The sequence below is a fragment of the Leiobunum rupestre genome, chromosome 6 (genome assembly GCF_980474605.1).
Source record: "Leiobunum rupestre chromosome 6, qqLeiRupe1.1.hap1, whole genome shotgun sequence".
NCBI classification, from domain to species: domain Eukaryota; kingdom Metazoa; phylum Arthropoda; class Arachnida; order Opiliones; family Sclerosomatidae; genus Leiobunum; species Leiobunum rupestre.
The window spans coordinates 27479966-27502729 of NC_143389.1; the positions used below are offsets into that span (position 1 = coordinate 27479966).

The window sequence follows — 22764 nt, forward strand, 5'->3', positions numbered from 1 at the left end:
ACAACAATCCCAGGTCGTCTAAGCCTCAACATGGAAGAAATCATTCTATCCTACTTTGCTGCGTACCCTCGAGCAAGAATTAGACGTGCAAGTGACGATCAAGGAACTACGTTTGGAAACTCTTCTCAATCACCACTTTCATCCGAATCGAGCTACTCTCCACCAAGCTCTGTGCGAACGAGTTATGGAACGACGATATGATTTCTGTAACTGGCTAATTAACATGTGTTATGATATCCCAAATTTCATCACTCATCTGGTTTTTTTCATCACCTCGTATCTTCGTAAAAATTGGTCTTTTTCAATGGAATGTTTTTCGTTGTGCATTATCGACAGTGTTCTGCAACCTTTCATTGGAATTTTGGGCCAAAATAAAAGTTTTTCTAAAACTTGAAAAAGGTTCCAATTTTTCGGAAAATTTGGATTGTAAGCGTTCCTATACTAGACATAATGCCCTAAAAATTTCGTTTTTTTAGAAAAATTCCCAGTCAAAGTAAAAAGGGAGACCCTGTATGTATTTATTCCCCAATTTCACAGATAAATCTTAGTCTAGTTTTTTTATGAACAGATGTCGCGCTTATGAAATTCTATTTGCGTAAAAATTCAACGAAGGAAAAAATGCTCTGGAGAGATTGCCTCGAGAATGGAATTCCTTTAGCTCGTATAGAAATAGAGAGAGGGAAAATATGCAGATGTTATGATTAAAATGCCAGCCGCGAAGGTATGTTCGTTCACAATAGAATGAAGATAAGATAACTCGTACTGTATTAAGATGTTGAGCACCTGTAAATAAAAGATAGTCAAAAAAATGGTACCGAAATGGACGGCCTTTGCTTTTTTGTTTTTCACCATAACGGAGTTAATGCACGGATACGTTTTAAAAGTAAGCAAATGATAGACAGTTTTTAAAAATCCCTAGAATTTGTAAATGCGAACGTCCGGCAGTTTTGAAATTGTTTAGTAAGTAGCTGTTGAAACGTCATATGACTTAACAAATATTGGGTGCAATTACGGATCCTTTTGGTAAAATATGGTACACGTAGGGAATTCCGCTTCAATGTTTGCTGAACTGCAGTAGCTAGCCGTGGTGATTCAAATATGTAATGTAGTACTGTTCAAATACGGATTGCTTCGTCGTGCGTCCTTCTTTATCGGAATAAATAAAAGTCTGACAAATTGCTTTTGGCTGTTTCAATTTTTAACTGAATGTCAAGGCTGAAACCATTGAGTTGGGAATATTAATCTAGATATCCAATCAAATCTGCTCCCCGCGAAACAAGTTTTTCAAAATTATGAATGTGCCGTCTCCTCTAAAATAACGAGAAAACGTTATCATATGACCGGTGGCGCCATCCATTATTTTCGAAAAAAAACATTTTTGCCGGAAAACGCGTCTTATTTGAACGAAACATTGAAAGATAGACGGCGCCACGGGTAGAATGATCAAGTTTTATCGTTATTTGGGAGCAGAACTCAGCAGACGGCAGTATTCTTATTTTTTAAAAACTTGTTTCGCGAAAAACTAACAACCGACGTTTTGATTGGACCTCTAGATTAATATTCCCAACTCAATGGCTGAAACGCCAGGAAAATCTGTTCATTTGGTGTAGACGTTCGTGTTGAATACATTTTTATGGGTTACTAAAACTGTATATAGCATCTTTTTGTAAGTCGTGTGTTAATAGGAAGTTTAGTTAAAATTTTGTTTTTTAAAATGACCGCGATGATATTTTCAACAAAATGTTTTTTTAAGAACCGGATAAAAAAGAGGCTCCACGTTTAAGTTCCATACCTGTAGAAAGGTTTACGATGTTGGGACTAACAATACATTGTGCAGTAAAATATAATCTAATGAGCCCGTAGAGCCCATTCATTTTTATCCGTTGAATAGGTGTCGTTATAGGTCGAGGTTTCCGCAAATTATTCATAGTTCAATAAATTTTCTCAATCCAGTTTGACGCTTACTAATTAACTAAAAGTAAATGTCCTTACTTGGGACCCTTAAGTAAAAGAAAATTTAGCTTCCATCAGGCTCGGACTGGCCGGGGCGGCTAACCAGGCAAAATTGGGGCCAAAGTGGAAAAATTTGGCATTAATTGGAAATGGTGCCAACATGACTGCCGGTGGGGCCAACTTCTAGCCAGTCCGGCCCTGGCGTCTATAATGTACCTTTATCTTGTTATATTTTTCTTTATAAAATTACAATTACCACAATTCTTTAGTGTGGTATTCTACTAATGTATCTGAAGGCTCTCTAGACCCAATGTTGAAACCATAGCTTACATTCTTTTGCGGAGTATCAAATCAGACTTTCTCAAAATCTCGATATATTAATGTCGGGCCAGGGCGGGGCAGGGCGTCGCCCCGGTGCTTTTTTTCAAAGGCAGGGCCCCGCCCCGCCTTGGTTTTTCCATTTTGCCTCTTTTTTTAAACTTGCCAGGGCGCGCCTTGCTTCTATTTCGTATATCATTTTTCTGGAATAAAGGGTGTGTGAATTTATAATAAATTTTGCCGGCAGAAAAATACCATAACAATCGAAGTTGGACGTACATTTATAGCGGCCAGTACCACCATCTTCGATTTCGCGCGTAATTGAAGTTGGCTGTACCCAGGTAGCGCCCCGGTTCTTTTTATTTTAGGACTACACTACTGTATATTATATATTCTCTGAATACCTAAAATTAAGGTCTGATTAACATTTTAGACTTTCAAACTAGAACCGTAATATAATCTTTAAATTATATCTTTTAAATATTATATTCATTATTTATTTTGAGCAGATGTTCAAGGAAATGCATAAGCCAACTGATTCCTAACTGGTTTATTTGAGATTTATTGTCTGAAAGTTATTGGGTTTATCTTGAGAGCAAACATCAACTTGCCGATTAAAATATTTCTTCGAAAATTTCGCAAATACATACAGTTTCGTAATGGTATTTAATTAAAGATTGTAATTGTCGTTAACAGGGCACATGAAAACATGGTTACCACAATTGCTTTTCCAACGTTACCAGAAATTTATTTATTCGATGTCAGCTCATTTTAAATGATTAGCGAAGATTATTTTAAAAAAAATTGTGGTTTTCCTTGCTACTATTACTTATATCAATCGTCGTTCAACATGAAATATTTTCAACTTATGTTTATTTCTTAATATTTATATAAATGGCATTTTCTAGTTACTCTCTGAGTTAAGCTATGTAATGTTGACATGTGGTTTTAATTTTATGATTTCAGGCAGAAAACAACGGACAATGTAAGTAACTATTTTCTTTAATCAAATCTATTTGTTAAGGTACTTCGATAACGTATATTACGATTTCAAAATTAGTGTTTCTAATTTCTATCCTCATAAATTCCTATCTTATGTTTTCTGATGTTTTTAAAATTTATTTCAATTTATTAGATAATAAAAATTTAACTTTGGTAAAAGGCGATATTGTGTTCCGAGATGATCCTGTAAATATAATTGAGTGTATCACAAATATTTGTGTATGAATAGTTTTTGTAATGGTAACAATATTTTTCCCAGATGTTATTTTATATGGCACCGAAGGATAAATACCGGTTATGGACCAATAGAGTTATCCCGTTTGTCTTAGATCCAGGATACAGTATGAAAATGATAATTTTTTGCTTCTTTCTTTTGTATTAGGTGCTAAGTTAAAATAACTAGGTCCACAATTAACTCAGAACATTTAAAGCAGCTCTCCAATTTTAAAAATAATTTTATTCCAAAAAAGTGGTAATAAATGAACTTGCTCTGTGTGGAATAATGATAAAAAACACAAAGAACACATTTTTATTACCAAGAATGCATGTATTTATACGTTAGGAGAATACTTCTCTTAAGACAATCCGTGGATATCATAGTCTGGATTTCCTCCGTGACGAGCAGGGAAAAAAACAACGTTACCCCGTAGGTAACCAGTGAGATACAGGGCAGATAAGATATTCTTTTAAGAGAACGAGCATACAGGCAGAGAAGTTAAAAATTCCGGGCGTTTACACACTATACATTATACAGTATCTGCGTCTTCACATAATATTAACAAGTTGGCAAGCCAAAATATACCTCTCCTCGGAAGAATTGTCCCTAGTGGTATTAATTTCTCGAGATAACCCTTAAAGATATATCTCCGCAATTTAGAGTTATTTGTTAAAAATATTAACCCATTTCTATCCCGCCCGGTATAAAATTTTAATTATAATTAAAATAATTGAGACGAAACGACCAATTTTAATTTATTCAGAATATCATAAGTTAAGTAGTTACAACAGTAAGTTAGACGTACTATAACAATGCACAATTGAATTAAACCCTTTTACAGAACAAGTTTATCAGTTAAATATAATACGAAGCAAATTTTAATGAAAGAAATATCTACAGAGGCTTTTTGGAATTACTCGCTTACGAAATACTTGCCGCATCTTTAACGCTCATTTTATTTCAACACTCGCCCTTGATGAAGATACCGTAGATATCTGGTAGTGGACGACTCGTTCACTTCCTGTTGACGTTGTGACGCATACCACATGAAAAAGACCAATGCCGTCCAATTTCCAATATCATATAATGACTCGCACACCCAAGAAATCATTGACTGCGTTAGAAATCGTAGATATCCAAATATCCACACCAAATGTATTTACAAGAAGCAAAAACCTTACCATCAACAAAGCACAGAGAGCCACTTGACTGACCGCCACCTCTTAAAGCAATTAACGTTAAATTATCTCCTTTGAATTAACAGAACTATATATAGGTCGTTAAGAAAGTGGACCACCCACAGGGTCTACCCTTTAACCCTCTAATCTCGGCTGACTGCGTTAAAACAAGATTTAACCTTTAAAAAATACCAGATTAGGCCTTCATAAATTCATTAACAAAAAAAGACTTTATTACCTATTATGCTTACGATGCCTGTCTTAATTTCAGTGAATCTAAGCAGCTATCGGTGGTTCTGTGGTAGCCAAGCCGAATGGTCTGGGTTCGAAACCTGGGTGGCGCATTTGTTTTTAATCAATAGAGAAACGCTAAATTAGAATTTCTTCGATGCAATAATTTCAATTTCAATTCTATTTCAATTAAACCAAAATTTCCTACTCTATTAAATACGCTTCCGATAAAGCTGAAGGTCTAATTTTCAATAAGGCGTAACAAGTGTCGGTGGTTCTGTGGTAGAACGTCCGCCTGTCAATCAGGAGGTCTCGGGTTCAAATCCCGCCCGATGCGATCGCAAATTGATACTAAGACGAATACCGTGTACAACTGGTGGAAACCCTGCCATTGGACGTTGAGAGGTAGCATTACACTCAGCACTCGGTCCGTCCCAAAGTCATTAAGAAGAAGTTGGAGAGAAAACGCCCATATAAACACAACAGACTCAACATGCACAACCATCAGAACACAAACACAACAAATTCAACACTCACAACCTACGCATAAACATTACAAAAACGTAATACACCAAACCGTCACGACGGTGAGCGAAAAAACACCATCCAAACCAAACCGCAAATGCATCCGTTAACGCTCACCGTCACACGGTGGTTTTGCCAACCCTTTGAGAAACTGCGTACGCAGTGATTACACTTTGCACCGAAAATGCGAACGCGTTCGCAGTCCTGACAGACAGACAGACCCACCCACAGACCCACCCACAGACCCACCCACAGATCCACAGACCGACACGGTCGTTGTATAACCCCTCCTAGGGGACTTTGTCCCCTCGGAGAGGTAAAAATTGTATTAACTCTTCATAAATTTAAAAAGCTAGTGTTGTTTCAATTTAGACGAGTTTTACCAAAAGCAAATTCTTTCGGCTATGTACGCTATAGAAGACAGCACCTGCATTACCTTCACAAAGAGAGAAAAAGAATACGACTACGTACTTATCGTTCATCGAGATGGGTAAGCCCTTGAGGAATATTATCGTGCACTTTGAAGTATTTTATCTCGGCAACATTTTATTGTCGAGTTTGTAATGCTTTTTTCAAAATGACCACAATTCAAGGATGCGCTTTAAAAGAGTAAGCGAGGCCTAACCAACATGTTATTAGTTGTGCTCATCCCGAAAAAAGCGTTACAAGTTTGAAAAATGGAATTTGGTATTCCTTTTACATTTATAGGCAACTTACAATTATTTGAATCGTAAATCCTTAGTTTTTCGTAGGCTAATGTAATCTCAATTCGTATATCATCAATCTTAGGTCTTAAAACTTACGCTGATCACATTAGGAAATTCATTATAAGGCTATCAAAGAAGGAGTGGTTATTATGGTAATAAGAAAGTGTTGAAGTAAATAGAGTTCACAGTCATTTCTCGAAATGCTTGAGTAGGTGGTACAAACCAATTTAAATGAATTTGCTTTACACGTTAAAAATCGTTCGAAAAGCCTTCTGATATCAAAAAGATGCTATTTAGTCTTTTCCTTTTTTTCTGGTTGTATATGGTCTCAGCTGTTTGCTAGTGTTAAACGGGAAACGAGAAGCTACCAATGGTCAATTGTATTATGAATATGGTTAAACAATGGTAATAACACCTTATTTTTAATAAGAAAAACCCAGTACTTCGGCGTTTGTTCTTATTAAAATTAACGGTCGTATTACCATGTTTTAATTTATTAAGAAGGTAAACAACGTTATTGGAAAACACAACTTTTGGCGTAGATAATGATAATAGTTAGCTAAGCTTATACCCAAGGAACCACACATGCCCTAGTCAACTAGTGACTCGTGAAGACAATTACCGGTGCCCGGGTTATATTGCGTAGGAGGGTGGTGGCTAGCACTTCAAGCCACGAGAGACAACAGCTCCCTACACTTACGATTACCATTAAGCGCAGCAAGATCTAAAGGTTCCCTTAAAATATGTTTTTACAGTTTTTTAATAGTGAAAGTCTCTTATTGGTTTCCACCTTTATAGAAAGAAGGACTCTCTTAAAATCGTTTGAAACTTTCCTTATTAAACAATGGCCTAAAAATGGTTTAAATCGATACAATAAATACATATTACATACATAAATAAAATATATATTAATTTTCAATATATTAATTGCATACATGTAGGTGTTATTCGGACGTTGGGCGATACGGTGGTCAGCAGGAAATATCGCTTCACACGCGCTGCCTCGTGAATGGTCGAGGAATAGCGATTCATGAGCTCATGCACACTCTGGGGGTCTGGCACGAACACAATCGACATGATCGGGATAAATACGTAAAAGTGCATTTTGACCGAGTCATACCCGGTAGGTTCAGTTTATTCGAAAGTTTATTTCCGCGCTCCATTTTATCAATTTCCGAGAACTAAAAAGTTCCGATGAAATATAAAGCTGTCAATTTCGTACTTTCGCATTCTATAGGCCTACATTTTAGATGAAAACATTTAAAACTTCGTTATTACTAAGAATATGAAATATGGCGCCCATACAGTTACAGAGTCATCGATGTTTGAGTATTTTTAAATAGAATTGCATAATGCCATTTATTAAATGTAAATAATCTTTTTCGGAAATTTAGTTTTGAGATATCTAATTTTGGAACTAACCGGTGATTAAGGATGTACGATAAAGTATAATTTGTATTTATGTTTCTGCTCAAAACATTGATTTCCTTTCTTAAGCGAAAAGAAATAATTTTGAACTGCGCCCTCCAAATATCGCCGACGTTTTGGGTTTGGATTACGACTACGACTCTATCATGCATTATGGCAGCTCTGATTTCTCAATTAACGGCGAGGACACCATTGAAGTGCTCGATCTTGATTATCACGGTACCATTGGACAGCGTAAATATTTAAGCGAAAAGGATATTGAAACGATTAACCGACTTTACCATTGCGGTTGGTGTTTGCTTACTTTCATTCCTTAAACACGACCTTTCATACCCTTTCAATTTCCAAAATTATATTCAAAATTGAACAGAACCAAATTCAACAGCTTATATTTAATTTGGCAGTTAGAAAATTAAATGAGTAGTAAATTAATAGATGAAAACAGCAGTAGATTAAACACCAGAAAAAAAAAGAAATTTGGCAGTTTGACGCAAGTCACCCAAAGCAGTTAAAACAAGTTGCCAAGCCAAAATATACCTCTCCTCGGAAGAGTTTTTAATTTTCAGTGGAGCGTAACTGTATCCGTGGTTCTGCGGTAGAACGCTCACCTATCGTGCAAGAGGGCTCGGGTTCGAATCCCGGTCGATTAAAAAATTATACTACACCCAATGACAAAAAGAGGGCGCTTTTGGAAAAATCTTTTCCCTGATTCTAAGAAACTGTGTACGCAGTGATTACCCTTTGCCCCGAAAATGCGAACGCGTTCGCAGGCCTGACAGACAGACAGACAGACACGGTGGTTGTATAACCCCTCTTAGGGTACGAAGTCCCCTCGGAGAGGTAAAAATTAATACGTAATTTAAAAAAAATAAACTGTCTGTTTAAAATTAAAAAGTCTTTATTTTAAACCTTTCGGTCGACCTCTTTTAGGTTTTTTACCAATTGCAATTTGTTTCGTTTCAACCGAAAAAACTGCATATCCTCTAATAACCGATATCCCGAAAACATGTTTACACAAAAAGCTTTTTTAAGAAATATGCATAAGAATAAGTAGACAGTTTCCAATTGCCCGCATCAAATCGAACATAATAGTAGCTAGATACAATTTTTTGTAAGGATATGAAGCTTCGTATATTTTTAACAAGTTGGCAAGCCAAAATATACCTCTCCTCGGAAGAATTGTCGCTAGTGGTACTAATTTCTCGAGATGACCCTTGAAGATATCTCCGCAACTCAGAGGTATTTACTAAAAACCAAAAGTAAATAGGGGGAGAAAGTCTGGCACTTGGGTCCAACCGCACGACATCTTATTTGAGGGGTAAAATTTTTGGGCTTCGGAAATGACTTCCCCCTCGCCTCTTTACAGGGACACAAAGGTATCGGTTGTACTCCGCCACGATGAAAAGTAGTTCTCTATAAAATACGTGAATATTAAACTTTTGCGTTCGAAAATTTGGTTAATTTAGTTCCTAAATAAAGTAGATATATTATAGAAACTAAAATGCGACATTTTAAAAATTATAACATGACTTTTGAAAAGTAATAAACCGTAACGCTCACTTAAATCGTGGAGAGCGTGGCGCCACCTAAGAGCAGAGATCGGGACTAATTGGTAAATCTACGTTTTTAAGACCTAACAATTTGCAAGTTAAACTGAAATAATAGCTTTTTTTGTTTATTTTACAATTGATATAGTAATTATTAATTAAAATCAACCGTCATCGAAGGAAATAATGGTCAGCATTTGACAGAGAGACTATTTGAAATCGCGAGGCGGTGACATGGTTGCCAGGGAATAAAATTCAAAATTTTCATCTTGAGCGCGGACCGGAATACCACAAATGCACTACTTCGCGCGTAATGTGCTATCCTTATTGGTTAGAAATATCACGTGATCACTAGCTCTTCAAAAAGGTTGTCAAGCATGGTGGAAGGTAAAATCTGAAGGCAGTGATTTTAATTTTAATTAAAATAATTGAGACGAAACAACTGAGTTTAATTTATTCAGAATAATATAAATTAAGTAGTTACAACAGCGAGTTAGACATATTAAAACAATGCACAATTGAATTTAACGCTATTTACAGAACAAGTTTATCATTTAAATATAATACGAAGCAAATTTTAATGAAATAAATATCTACAGAGGGTATTTGTATTTTTCTCGCTTACGAGACACTTGCCGCATCTTTAACGCTCATTTTATTTCAACACTCGCCCTTGATGAAGATACCGTAGATTCGACATCTGGTAGTGGACGACTCGTAGACTTCCTGTTGACGTTGTGTCACATGGCGCATGAAAAAGACCAATACCGTCCAATTTCCAATATCATACCCAGGAAATCAATGACTGCTTTATTAATCGTAGATGTCCAAATATCCACACCAATTAAAAATGAATTAACAAGAAGCGAAAATCTTACCATTCACAAAGCACCGAAAGCCCCTTGACTAAATAATAAATGACCGTAGACGGAATAGTTAAGGCTCTTTATAAATAAAACAAACGAACCAAATTGATGAACTGCATTAAACATCTTAATCAGTCGAGAAAACGTTTAAAATAAATTACAAAGTAATGACGACCCAGTTAAAAACCCAGACCACTATGTAAACAATTCGATATTTTCTTCATAAATGAACTAATACCCTTGAAAACTAATACGCTAAACACACGCAATAGATAAAAAAAGACTGAAAAAACTAAATAAATTCCAAAAAAATAACGGGTTCTACCCTTTAATCATTTTATCTGCTGACTGCGCTAAAACAAGATTTGACCTTTAAATTTTCATACGTAAAATATTTAGACTTTAACAAAGTTCAATAAACAATATATACAGATATTGTATTCATCCGTTTAGTAAAAAAACCTGCCTTATCATAATGGTTCCTTTGCTTTAAAATTTTCCCTAAGGAAGTCAATGGCTCGGCGGTGAACTATCCGCATTGTAACAATGCGACCCGAGTTCAATTCCTGATCACGCTCGAATTTTACATTAAAGTACTAAAATATTTAATTAAATATAAAATTAATATAATTTATAAATATTTAATTAAATAAAAGGTTAATATAATTTATACGCAATGGTTACGCTTTGCTCCGAAAATGCGAACGCGTTCGCAGGACAGACACACACAGACAGATACGGTGATTGTATAACCCCTCCTAGGTTACATAGTACCTCGGAGAGGTAATAAAACGGTATAGGATTAAGTGACGTTAATAACTTAATAACAGCGGAAAGGACTTTTGTCAAGGCTGTTTTCTAAAAACAGCGGTTATAAACAAGCATCGGTGGCTCTTTGGTAGAGCACTCACCTGCCATGCAGGAGGGTCCGGGTTCAAAAACCGTCCGATGCGATCGAAACTTGATAATACGACGTATACCGTGAACATTTGTTGGACACCCCACCTTATGGACGTTGAGACGTTTATCGTAACCCTCAGCAATCGGTCCGTTCGAAAAGTCAATACATAGACGTTGGAGAGTAGATCACAAAACCACAACGCGTCACAAATGCACAAGATACATCTACATTACAATCGCAACTTCTCGAAAACGACTACTAAGTCACAACCGTCGCGGCAGTGAGCGTTGACGAACAAAACACCAAAAAACCCCAAAACGCAAATATTATACGTTAACGCTCACCGTCACGGCAGTTTTGCCACAATTTAGAATCAAAGAAACTGTGTACGCAGTGATTACGCATTACGCTTTGCCCCGAAACTGCGAACGCGTTCGCAGGACACACGCACAGCCACGGTGATTGTATAACCCTCCTAGGTTACATAGTACCCTCGGAGAGGTAAAAACTACGTTAGGTGTTCTGGTATTTAAAACGTTGTTTCCTGAAGCAGGGAAATAAATATCAGTAAAAACAGTTAAGCGAACTTCAATACGTTTCAGTACACATTCTTATTGACTACTAAATTGATAGAAAATTTAAAATATGCTTAAAAATATTACTGCTAGTTTCCAAATCAAACTGCCAAATTAATTTTTTAACTGCTTTGGAATAAACTGCCATTTTATTATTTTTTTAAATCTAGTTTACCTACTGCTTATTTCATTTATTTATTTCCATTTTTTTACTGCCATTTTAGTTTTTATTACTGCCCCATTAATTCATAGCCAAATTCAACTTCGACCCAAATTTAGAATCTAAAATTTAATTTATTCCATTTTGGTCAAATTTATTTGATTTATATAATATGTGGTTTGATTTCGGCATTGGATCAAGATATAAATCTTCTCTATTGTAATGAGAAAAACGATAAAAACTTAAAAATTTCACAAGTTGACCCTTTTCATAGTTTTAGTTACACTAAAATTGCCCGATGTTTCGGTTAATACTGTATTTGCAAATACTGATAATGCGACAATAACTTAAAACATTTTCTAGAAAAAGTGGTTTGTCCTGTTCCTGCAATTCCGATATTTGGGAAAATAATTTCAAACGGGCCATATATGGTGGGCGATCCAATTTTATACGGCTGTGACGCTGATAAATCTCTGGTTGGACCGAATGAACGACACTGCAAATTTGACGGCAAATGGACAAGTGTAGATCCAGAATGCTTAGGTAATCAGCCATTTTTACTGGGATTTATCCGCATTTGCTAAATGACATCGAACCTCTCACTGAAACTCTGAAGGTGGAGAAGCTCTGAGGTGCATACCACTTGCCGTAATCGGTGCACACACTGACGGAAATGATTTCAGTAATCTAACCATACTCAATTTTGTTATATAATCGCTAGTGGAAAACAAGCTTAACACTGTGATAGAAATATGACACCATTTTACAAAATGACAGATATCAATATCTCATAATGCGATAACTGCCGAAATTATTTTTACATTAATTTGAAATCTGCCGTATGCAAAATAGCGCATAACAATATATCTCTTGATTGTTATTAGAAAAATTACCGATTATCAATAATTTCCCGAGTTATCAATAATTCCCCGAGTTATTAATAATTTCCCGAGTTATTAATTATTTCCCGAGTTATTAATTATTTTCCGAGTTATCAATAATTTCCCGAGTTATCAATAATTTCCCGAGTTATTAATAGTTTCCCAAGTTATTAATAATTTCCCAAGTTATTAATAATTTCCCAAGTTACCAATAATTTCCCGAGTTACCAATAATTTCCCGAGTTACCAATAATTTCCCGAGTTACCGATATTTACCCGAGATACCAATAATTTCCCGAATTACCAATAATTTCCCAAGTTACCAATAATTTCCCGAGATACCAATAATTTCCCGAGTTACCAATAATTTCCAGAATTACGAATAGTTTCCAGTAATACCATAGTTTCCAGAATTACCATTAGTTTCAAGAATTACCAATAATTTCCAGAATAACAAATTATTTCCCAAATTACCAATTATTTCCCAAATTACCAATTATTTCCCAAATTACCAATTATTTCCCAAATTACCCAAAATTTCCTGAATTACAACCATTTTCTGAATTAACAATAATTTCCCAAATTACCAATAATTCTACATTGCCAATTGAACTAATTTAATAATATTTCAATTTTCCCAAATTATGCCTAAATGATAAATTTAACCATAATTATTTTCTTTTAATCCAATGATATAAGAACTTACCCAATATTATTGGATTTTGCCGAAATGTATTAAAATTTACCCATTTTATATGAAGTTTCCTATAATTATTTTTAACAATAACAATATAGAATTTATCGCTCCAAGGGATACATTGATGTGCGTTATTTTGAAAAAAGGAGTATTTATCTCAAAAGAAATAGGACTAATTTACTCGGTTAGAAATATAAAATCGACAAATAATTTCGGCAGTTATCGCATCATAAGTTATATTTATATCCACCATTTTTCAAAATGGCGTCGGATTATTATTGGAAAAACCATCGGTCTAATTAACTCGGGCAGATAATGAAACGTAGAAAATTTCTTATTAATCGACGAATATTTACGGAACTTATCGCACGATGAGTTTTATTGATATCCGCCATTTTCCAAAATGGTGTCGGATTTCTATAAAAATCTATAGTACGAATTCATTCGGGCAGATAATGTAACTTAGAAAATCTTAGGTTAATCGGATACAAATTACCTAACTTATTGCACCATGATTTATATTTGTATCCGCCATTTTATAAAATGGCGTCGTTTTTCTATCGAAATCTAAAAATCTGTTTACATCGTCGTAGTGGTTTATTGTGGAGATAAAATTGTTGGGGTCCTCTTTAAAGAGCGCTCAGGTGGTTATTTTTAATTTAATAGGGACGATATAAAATGCCGTAGAAGCTAAGTAATCATTTTAGATTGTTTTAAATCAAATCTGCTTTTCAGAACCGTACACCCATTTTTCATGCGATTTTGAAACAGACATGTGCGGCTTCGAGCAACACGACGAGGATGATTTTGAGTGGATGAGATTGAGTGGAAGCACCTCATCTGAAAACACGGGACCAATGGTGGATCATAGCAGGGAAGAGTCTACAGGTAACTGTAGCAGTATCAGTGGCCAGTTTACGCCTACCGCCCCCACCTGATATTTAGGGTCTATGTTTTACAATTGGATGCGTAACTTAACATGATGACATCTTTTATTAGGTCACGGGGGAATGGAAAACGGTCCCCAAAATCCCTCTACATCTAGAGGCCTGAAGGGGTACGTCCCTAGGGTTGGCCATTCAAATTTTGAAGGGCTTCAAACATTGAAATAATTAAAATATTTCATTAAATTCTACTATAATTTATAAAATAAAGCCTAAACAATAATATTTTTAGACTAAGGAAATTAAAAATGCGCCATGAATCCTTATCTCTTTATTTTATTCGCTGTTATCGCTTTGACCTGGAAGCAACGAAGGGGCCATTGACAATTTACTTAACGCAAAGTAACCGACATTTTCGACACCCCATCGTTGCCTTCATTAACAATTGGAATAACGCTAGCACTCTAAATTAAATATTAAATTATTTGATCAACTCCTCAATAATAATAGCACCATCTACCAAAATTTTTTTTAATAACATTCTATCTGTTTTACCCCTAGAAAACCTTTTGCTATTATAAAGCAAAAAAATTTACTCAAATTGTAACCTAAAAAATGTTCAATTTCAAGTTTTGGTCAAATTGTGGTATGTTTCTTAACCTTTCAGCAAACCCTTTCTAAGTAACACTTACGACGTAAGTAACGCTTATAATAGTCGATAGCGTCTTTCAAGGCGAACTGCATTTCCAATGTTTTGAACGTGAACTGGAACTTCTATTTCTTCCCAGGGTATTACGTGTACGCAGAGGCCTCATTTCCACAAATTCCGGGACATCGAGCGAAACTTATTTCCCCAAGTTTCGAACCATCTGGTACATGTACTGAAATATGCGTTAGATTTAGTTATTCAATGTGGGGCTTTACCATGGGCGAATTGCACATTAAAGCTGCCACGGACGGTAACGAATGTACTATTGATAAAATATCCGGTAACCAAGGGCCACAATGGATGGTAAAAAAATTCTCCTTTAGCATCAATTCACCAGTAAAGGTAATTATTATACAAGTTGAGTGTATCGATGTAATGTCCTTTGATGTGAGCCCTAAGACACCGTAATTGGTGCAGTGGCCAATTTACGCCACTGTTTCTAGTATTAAGTAGCATTTAACAATCTTTTCATATCTTACCTGTACATTTTCAGATTGTTTTTGAAGCTGTTATTGGTTCTGGTTCGTCTAGTGATATCGCAATCGATGATTTTTTGATAAGAAAATGCTCAGAGGAATACGAGGGTGACTTTCCGCAGATACCTTGTCAATGATTAATTAATGAAAACCATTTTTAATCATTCTTAAAAATGTATAAAATTCTATAAGTTCTTATTTTTCAATAGCCCCGGAAAGCTTTTTCAAGAAACCAATATCTCACTGAATTTTAAAACAGACTAAGCTATTTTATTTTAATAAACGTTGTTTTTCGACTTTCATCTCCTTTTTAAATTGTATGCGTGCTTAAACTCGAATGAAATAGCTTTAATGGTTTAATAATATTTCTCTTATACATGTCAGGGGCTAGGAATGGTACTAGAAATACCAGTTCGCTTAAGTGGTTCGTCGAGCGCGGTTGTTCGGCTTTTTTACTATTTGTCGTCTTTTTGTAGTATTGCTGTTTTACCTCGTTCGGAGTTATTTTTAAACACGTAATCTTTTGTATGAAATATTTTCGATATTCGTTATGCTTGCGCTGATGTTTTTGTACCCGAGAAGTAGAGCTATAGTAAACAAGCCATACCGTCAACTCTTTGGTTATTTTTGTTTAAACACTAAAACTAATTTAAACCTTTGTATAAATCAACTAAGAAAAAATATGTTTTATAAATTTAGTAGGTTTAATTAGACCATTTTATCTTTATCTCACTTGTTTGTTGATGAGTTATTCTCAAAAACCATTGAGAACAACCTTTTGGCCTGCTATGGGGAACCTGTTTTTGATCGAACAAACGTTATTTCTAGGTTTTCCGGTGTTCTCTACAACTTTCGCGTTGAAAATTGTATCGGTCAAAAAAGAAATTAAAAGGAAATGTGAAAACTTATTTGAGTTAAGCGTTCCTAACTAAATACGCATACCCTGAAAATCTCAAAATTATACATCAAATAGTTTTTTTTTGAAAGACATCTGGTCAGAGCAAATCGAGCCACCCTGTATACTTCAGGCTCGTATTATATAGAGCTGCGTGAGTCGTTGAGATTTAGCGAAGTATTACGCAGAGGCAGAGTTTAAGGCGAAATTAAGGGTTACATTTATGGTCGGAAGTCGTTGAAGTTTCCGTTGATGACGGAAAGTACGAGTATTGTAACCAACACCATGCTATACAGCGAAAAGCTTTACTGACATCCAAACAGTAGAACGTTTCGATAGTGTTCGACACGGTGCCCAAATTGCGCTTTTGTAAAGGTTATTTAGTACCAATTTCCCGAATTACGAATGTCAACCTAATGGACATTCGGATAAGTTAATTTGTATCCGTGGTGACCCGTAGATGACTAGGAATTGCGTAGCAATTGGTTCCAAGATGACGCTGTTACCCTAGAAGATGTGACAACTCCGAGGGTGACGATGAAACGAATTAGGAAGGCATTCCAGTTTCTGACTGGTGGACCGAGAAACAACGTGTATTTTTTTTAAATAAATTAATTACGATATTATTTAAGTAAATATTTTGAGGTGAATTTAGTTTGTTTTGTACTTTTTAAGAAGGTTAGTGTGCAAATATTTTAAGGAGTTGTAGGGGGTGAGTTGTGAAGTATGCCTGTTTTTCCCCATTTTCCTGCGATGAGTTAAAAGAGCACCTGAGAGCACTTTCTGATTATGCTTTTTTTATATAAAAGTAACTTTGCCACGAATGGGCCCTTTCAGAAATTACTAGTCGCGTAAGTATTTTCTTAATTGTGCGTTTCAAACCGCTTCTTTTTAAAACATAAGTAAATAATGGAAAACAATATCACTAATATCTAATGTTTATTTAAGCAGTACCTTTTCAAACATTCAAAGTTCTTTATTTTTTTATGGGTATACACAAGTTGCTCTATGGCAAATAAGATAATAATATTTTGTTTTTCAAAAATTTTACTTTCTATATTTCAAAAGGAAAATAATTAAAAGAACTTATTTCACAATTCCATAGCGAATATATGCTATACAATATATCTTTACTCTCAAAATTTAGACGCTTTTCAAAGCTTCTAACATTATTATTATTGTTTTTATCTGTTAACAGGGTTATTTAGAATACTTCTGATTTATTTTTACAATATATTTTCTTATTATTTACAGAAGGGTATCAGCCACAGTTAGATTAGATTTACGTTTGAATAAAATCCTAGTAAATATTTTGTGGTTATCAAAACATATATAATTTTATACAATATTTAACGAATTATAGGTGGCGCTATGTCGATACCCGTGATTATTAATTAATTCACAATTAATTTATAATTGATAACATTATTTTTATATTTGTAAAGAAATTATGAACATAAACCGTAACAAACGCATATTAAATAACCATTTTTACGATGGTGGAAAATTGTATAGCCTATTTAACTTTAAATTAGCCGAAATCCTGGATTACTTTCAGGGTAAATAGCTGAATATGAACCTTAAAATGTGAGCTTTTGGCTAGTGACCTTCCTCGGGTGTCGCTGAAATAAATATTCAAATCAATTTGAAATTGTTTGTTATGAAATAATATAACTACGTACGAATATAATAAACATCAACTTAATAATTAAGGATATTTCTGAGATTATATACAGCTCAACCGACTGAAGTTTTGGATCTTTTAAGCAAATTAAAAGGTTTAACAGAAGTTTTCAAAAAGACAATAAATTTAATTTACACGAAATATCTCAACGTATAATTAGTTTCTTTTGAACCTTTTATAAATAATTTGAATATCAAGGATTATCTTTTATTCAAATTTAATAGGACTATATAATACACCAATGAAGTATTCAATTACATTTATTATTGGAGGATTTACATACTCTGTCATGCTTTTTATCTCTGTAGTCAAGATTGGTTTTTCCCCTTATGAACCAATTTTTTGGTCTTACTTTCTTCTTCGCATCTTCAAACTTTCATCGGTCTAGCTGTCTCTTTTAACTTTGGTTTATTTTTTTTTTAAATGTGAGTCCTCGTAGTTTTAGTAAATGTTTGGTCGAGGAAAATTAACCAACTAATTTATTGAAAATATATATAGAGGATCGTTGAAATATTTTTGCTTCAGTGAAATTGAATGTGTCGTGGGGTTTTTGGGCACTAACTATATTTCCGTTTTCTTACGACAAGGACGGCGATCGATCAAGAGGAATTTCGTTTGCCTGGTAGCATTCAGTTTTCTCCGTCTCTTTTCGATTAGTGCAAATTACTAGATTTGTATTTTGCTACTAATTGCAAGTGCACCACAAACTACGATTGATGTCCTTTAGATAGTGATAGGTGAAATTGTGTAATAAGATATTTACTTGGGTAGGCACAGCCAATATGACTAAGGTAAGCACAGCCATAGCGTAAATTTGGCATCATGAGCCCAATAGTGGCTTTTCGTACTTCAGAACTAAATATTATTGTTAGGCTCGTGCACTTTCACTTTTCCGATAAATTGAAAAGGGGGCCACAAATACTTAATATGAAATTGATCATCTCTGAAATCTCTCTGGTAGAAAACATTAAAAACATATCACATGGCATTTTCAATACCGTTGGTAAAATAAATAAATGTGTCATTTGTGTAACAAATAAAAATAAAACTAATAACACACCGCTGAAGTTTAGCAGTTAAAAGATGGTTTCGCGTAAAACTATTTAACAAAATGTACCTTTTACTTATCTTGTACCAGCAAGACTATAAGTTTATTTTTCTTACCTAATAACATTGCTCTATTTTCTAATTCAGGAATCCAACAGATGGATACGCTAGATAGTTGAAAAAAATAAATACAATATCAGGATTATCCCTGTTTTCGTAGAATCAAACTATTTTTACTGTCGTGAGCCAACCATCCTTACCGTTAAACACGTAACGATTTATCGAAACGTAATATAAACAAACATTACTCAAACACGATGAAAATCATGATCGATTATAGCTCATCTTTCGTCATTTTGTATATTAGCAATTAGAATTCTATGAGGGTAACTTTCTTTGTACTACGTGCGAATTTATTATTAACCGCTACGGGGCTAAAATTAATGTTGTCGGGGTGTATTGATAAATCGTGCTTCAGGTGTGTACATTTATGGTGCCCTTTGGTATGATTTCAATTTATTGGATATAAAGTTGTATTACGCATACACAATATTTTTAAGTGTCAAGGAGTGGTACTCTAAAATTTACATTGATGGCACATTTTAGATTGGCACGTAAATCATTATTTTTTCGGAACTTTTTAAACAGAACGAACAGAAACCTTGGAAGACAAATAACGATTTCTCGTTTGACAATAGCGATATTTATACTCAGTCGTAACCAGATGTTATTAGCCGGTCATCTAATAAATATGAAAACAAGAGTTTAGGGGTGAAGGATGAAGTTATATATCATAATTTACGATTAACGGAAAAATAGTGAAGACGGACATTATATTGCAATTTCACAGATAATCAGACGGTTAACACCTCCAGCTGTCTTAATAATTTTCTCAAACTGGCAAAATTCAAAGACCGAATAATAATAATAATAAATACCAAGACACCACACCTAAGTCATCGAATTACTTTTAACCTCATTATTTTAGGTGTCCGGGTTATATGACTTAGGAACCTTAGTCTTGACGTGGGCTAACAGTTTTATACACCTACGATTACCATTAACCTCTGCGAGAACTTCCTTGATAATTGTTTTAAGCGAATTACCACGCATGGAAATACTATTTAGAGCGTTAAAAGCATGGTACTGCTAATTTCCTAATATTTATAAGTTATGGAATCTTTGAAATTTCTTAGAGAAACTTATTTTAGAAGAACGGTGAAATAATATGTGATCGTCCTGTCAACCTCACTGAAAGCCAAGCCTATTTAAATAATTTTAGTGAGAAATTTGCCTAAACATCAGAAAAATTGCAAACCGGCCTCATAATTGGGTGGTATGACCAATTGAGTTATGGAGGAAAATAAGCATTTTAAATTAAGAACTGAAATCACAAAATTAAAGGTTTTGCTATTGCCTACAAAAAGTCCAATGGAAAGGTATAGTACAAGCAATAGTTTATTCGCAATCATAATTTAAAGATGTACTTTAAACAAGCCATAATTTAGCGCCTTCGTTGATTAAAAAGATAACAATGCCTTAAGGCACAACATTGGTTTAAAGTTTTTTGTAAGGAATTGCCTAACTTTTAATGGATTAGTTTTAGATTTAAATTCAGTACGTAGTGTTTTTTGTGAATAAGCATTTCTGTGAGCCTATTTCGAATCATTGTGCGTACATCCAAATGACGGCGACGTTTGGTGCATGCTAAAATTCAGCCCGTTTGCAATTTTTCCGAAGTGTCAATTGTTTTACGAAATAAACGCGTGTTACCGTTTGTTTATTTTAGATTCAGACCAAATTCCAATTATAAGAATTATTTACTTTTTACAGCCTTTCAAACTAAATAAGGTTTTCTCAGAGTGTAATTTTCTATTCAATACAATAGTCAAGCTTTAAAAGAACATTACCATATTAAATGAGATATAAGAAATTTTCAGTATAAACGAAAAGTTGGCAGAGCTATCGCCTGATTAGGTACCTAGTTATTTAGTTGCAACGGTATCTAACATATATCAGAAACCCAAAAATGAAATGGTGGTTTTCAATTTACAGCCGTATAAGGAAATCATATTGGAGTCCAATATATTATCAATTCGTGTTTTATGGGGAATGTTAATTATCTAAGCTCAAACGAGTAGAACATTGTACTCTTAAAACGAGCTCCCCAAATGGCGATAGTGCCATCTAGGCTCTTTGGTGCTCAGACAAAAATTAAAATCCTTAGAAACGTACACACTTAAATTTAAATACATAAAAATCGTAAGACAGTGTCAAATACCGCAGTTGTTTCGAAAATATATTTTGGCTTGGATTTTACACCAAAACGCCTTCGGGCCTCGGGGCCTAATGTATAACTCTTGTCATAATGTCTGAAATAGACGTAGAATCTCTTGCCACAGACAGTTTTCACGCTTCTAAAATTCAAACTTTAGAGTCAGTATTTTATGTAGTTTTATAAACAATATCAGTCCAAAATATAGTGAGATAAAAATGGAGCGCGTAAATGTTTCTGGTTAAAAATTATCAAAAAAATGGCCTGCTGAAAAATTGCCTATTGGTCTCAAGAATCGCGTCATTGGTTCAGATGAATACTAGGATTGTCTATCTTGAACTTAAGAAAACTGTACACTTGCTGCGATTTTGAATTATATTTTTGGTATATTGGTAGTATTTTGTGTTGAAAACTGAGTAATCACAAATAATTTTGAAGAACGTGACGTCTCTCGAGGTCATATAGGCACAAACGAAATGTTTCTAAAAACGAACATTAAATCGTCTAATTTGCTAATATTTAAACTGGCTATTGTCTTTTTAATACACATATTTTTCCTTAAATATATAAAGTTCTTTATTATCACAGATACGCAATTTTGTAGAGATTATATATGTCTATATTTAATCCCCGAACATTTCATTGTTGCAAAAATTTGGCTAAATATTGTCTTTTAATTTGAATCGCTCTCAAACGTGTTCGCTAACTAGTTCGGCGGCTGGCGAGATCCGCGATCCCGGAGAATCGGTGCTTTCGAATTTCATGTACATGGATTTAATGATGGGGCTCTGCGTGCTGTTCGGTTGATTGAAGAAACTTCCGTGTTTCGGTTTCAAGTGGCGATTGTTCATCTCCATGTGTACGATTTTCATGAATTCTATTTGCGCCGCTAACTTCTGAATTTCCTCCTGCGAAAATTACAAAACAAAGACCGAGACGTGCTAATGTTAATTTAAAACGTACTCCCGCAACTATTTTTTATGTTTTATTATCACAAACCCAACGATCGTTGATATTTTATTTCCCATTTAAAATTTTCCTTTGATTGATATTCCTTCGATATCAAAAAATATATTTTCCCAATTTTCGCTCTGTGTTCGTTTCAATATAATTTTTACGTTGTTTTAAACGTGGTTGTCAATTTTAGTCGCTATTATCCTATTAAGTTTACATACATAAATAAATTCAGTAACATCTGAAACTCACCCGTTTGCGAAAAGGTAGAAACGTCCATAATAAATTCCTAACACATTGGATCGTACCAGGCATTTTTCCCAAAAAACTTTACTTTCCAGAAATATGATATTTCTGGAAGTTCACTATCGGGAAAGGTCGTTGTAAATTTCAACAAAATCTTCCCGGATTTGGATTTTTTTTACGCTAGGTAGTAGAAGAAAACTTTAGATAGCTGTTTACGGCTATAACGAGGTATACTTGATTACTGAAGTACGTTGAGATTATGATTTTAATATCGGTGACTCCACACTTTAAATACTTAAAAGAAACCTAAATTTAAACAAAGTGCAAATTCAAAAAAGATTTGGGCAATTCAGTTTTTGGAAATTAGACATTTCTTAGACTTCTTACAACCTCCTTTTTTAAATTTTG

General features: G+C 34.4%; 2 protein-coding genes across 7 annotated transcripts in view; one reads left to right on the forward strand and one right to left on the reverse strand.

The window, feature by feature from the left end:
* Positions 1 to 816: 816 nt before the first annotated feature.
* LOC149940556 (meprin A subunit beta-like) lies at positions 817 to 15557 on the forward strand. 4 transcript variants are annotated; one of them, XM_090178667.1, is made up of 11 exons: positions 817 to 883; positions 3238 to 3256; positions 3407 to 3459; positions 3533 to 3614; positions 5797 to 5914; positions 7073 to 7254; positions 7629 to 7847; positions 11972 to 12151; positions 13922 to 14074; positions 14859 to 15121; positions 15273 to 15557. In XM_090178667.1, exons 1-11 carry the CDS (start codon positions 863 to 865, stop codon positions 15390 to 15392), a joined length of 1410 nt encoding a protein of 469 aa, XP_090034793.1. In that variant the 5' UTR covers positions 817 to 862; the 3' UTR covers positions 15393 to 15557. The 4 variants fall into 4 exon arrangements, with proteins under 4 accessions (XP_090034793.1, XP_090034795.1, XP_090034794.1 ...); XM_090178669.1 differs by having other exon boundaries at positions 5842 to 5914; XM_090178668.1 differs by having other exon boundaries at positions 848 to 883; positions 3434 to 3459.
* A 2059-nt stretch (positions 15558 to 17616) lies between these two features.
* LOC149940557 (putative G protein-coupled receptor CG31760) overlaps positions 17617 to 22764 on the reverse strand; it is a 39326-nt gene continuing 34178 nt past the window's right edge. For 2 of the 3 annotated variants that reach the window (XM_090178352.1, XM_090178353.1), the window contains exon 14: positions 19016 to 22064. In XM_090178352.1, coding sequence (XP_090034478.1) covers positions 21846 to 22064 — 219 coding nt within the window. In that variant the 3' untranslated portion in view covers positions 19016 to 21845. Of the gene's footprint in view, positions 17773 to 18998; positions 22065 to 22764 lie in introns of those variants that run through there. The other variant, XM_090178354.1, reaches the window with a different exon arrangement.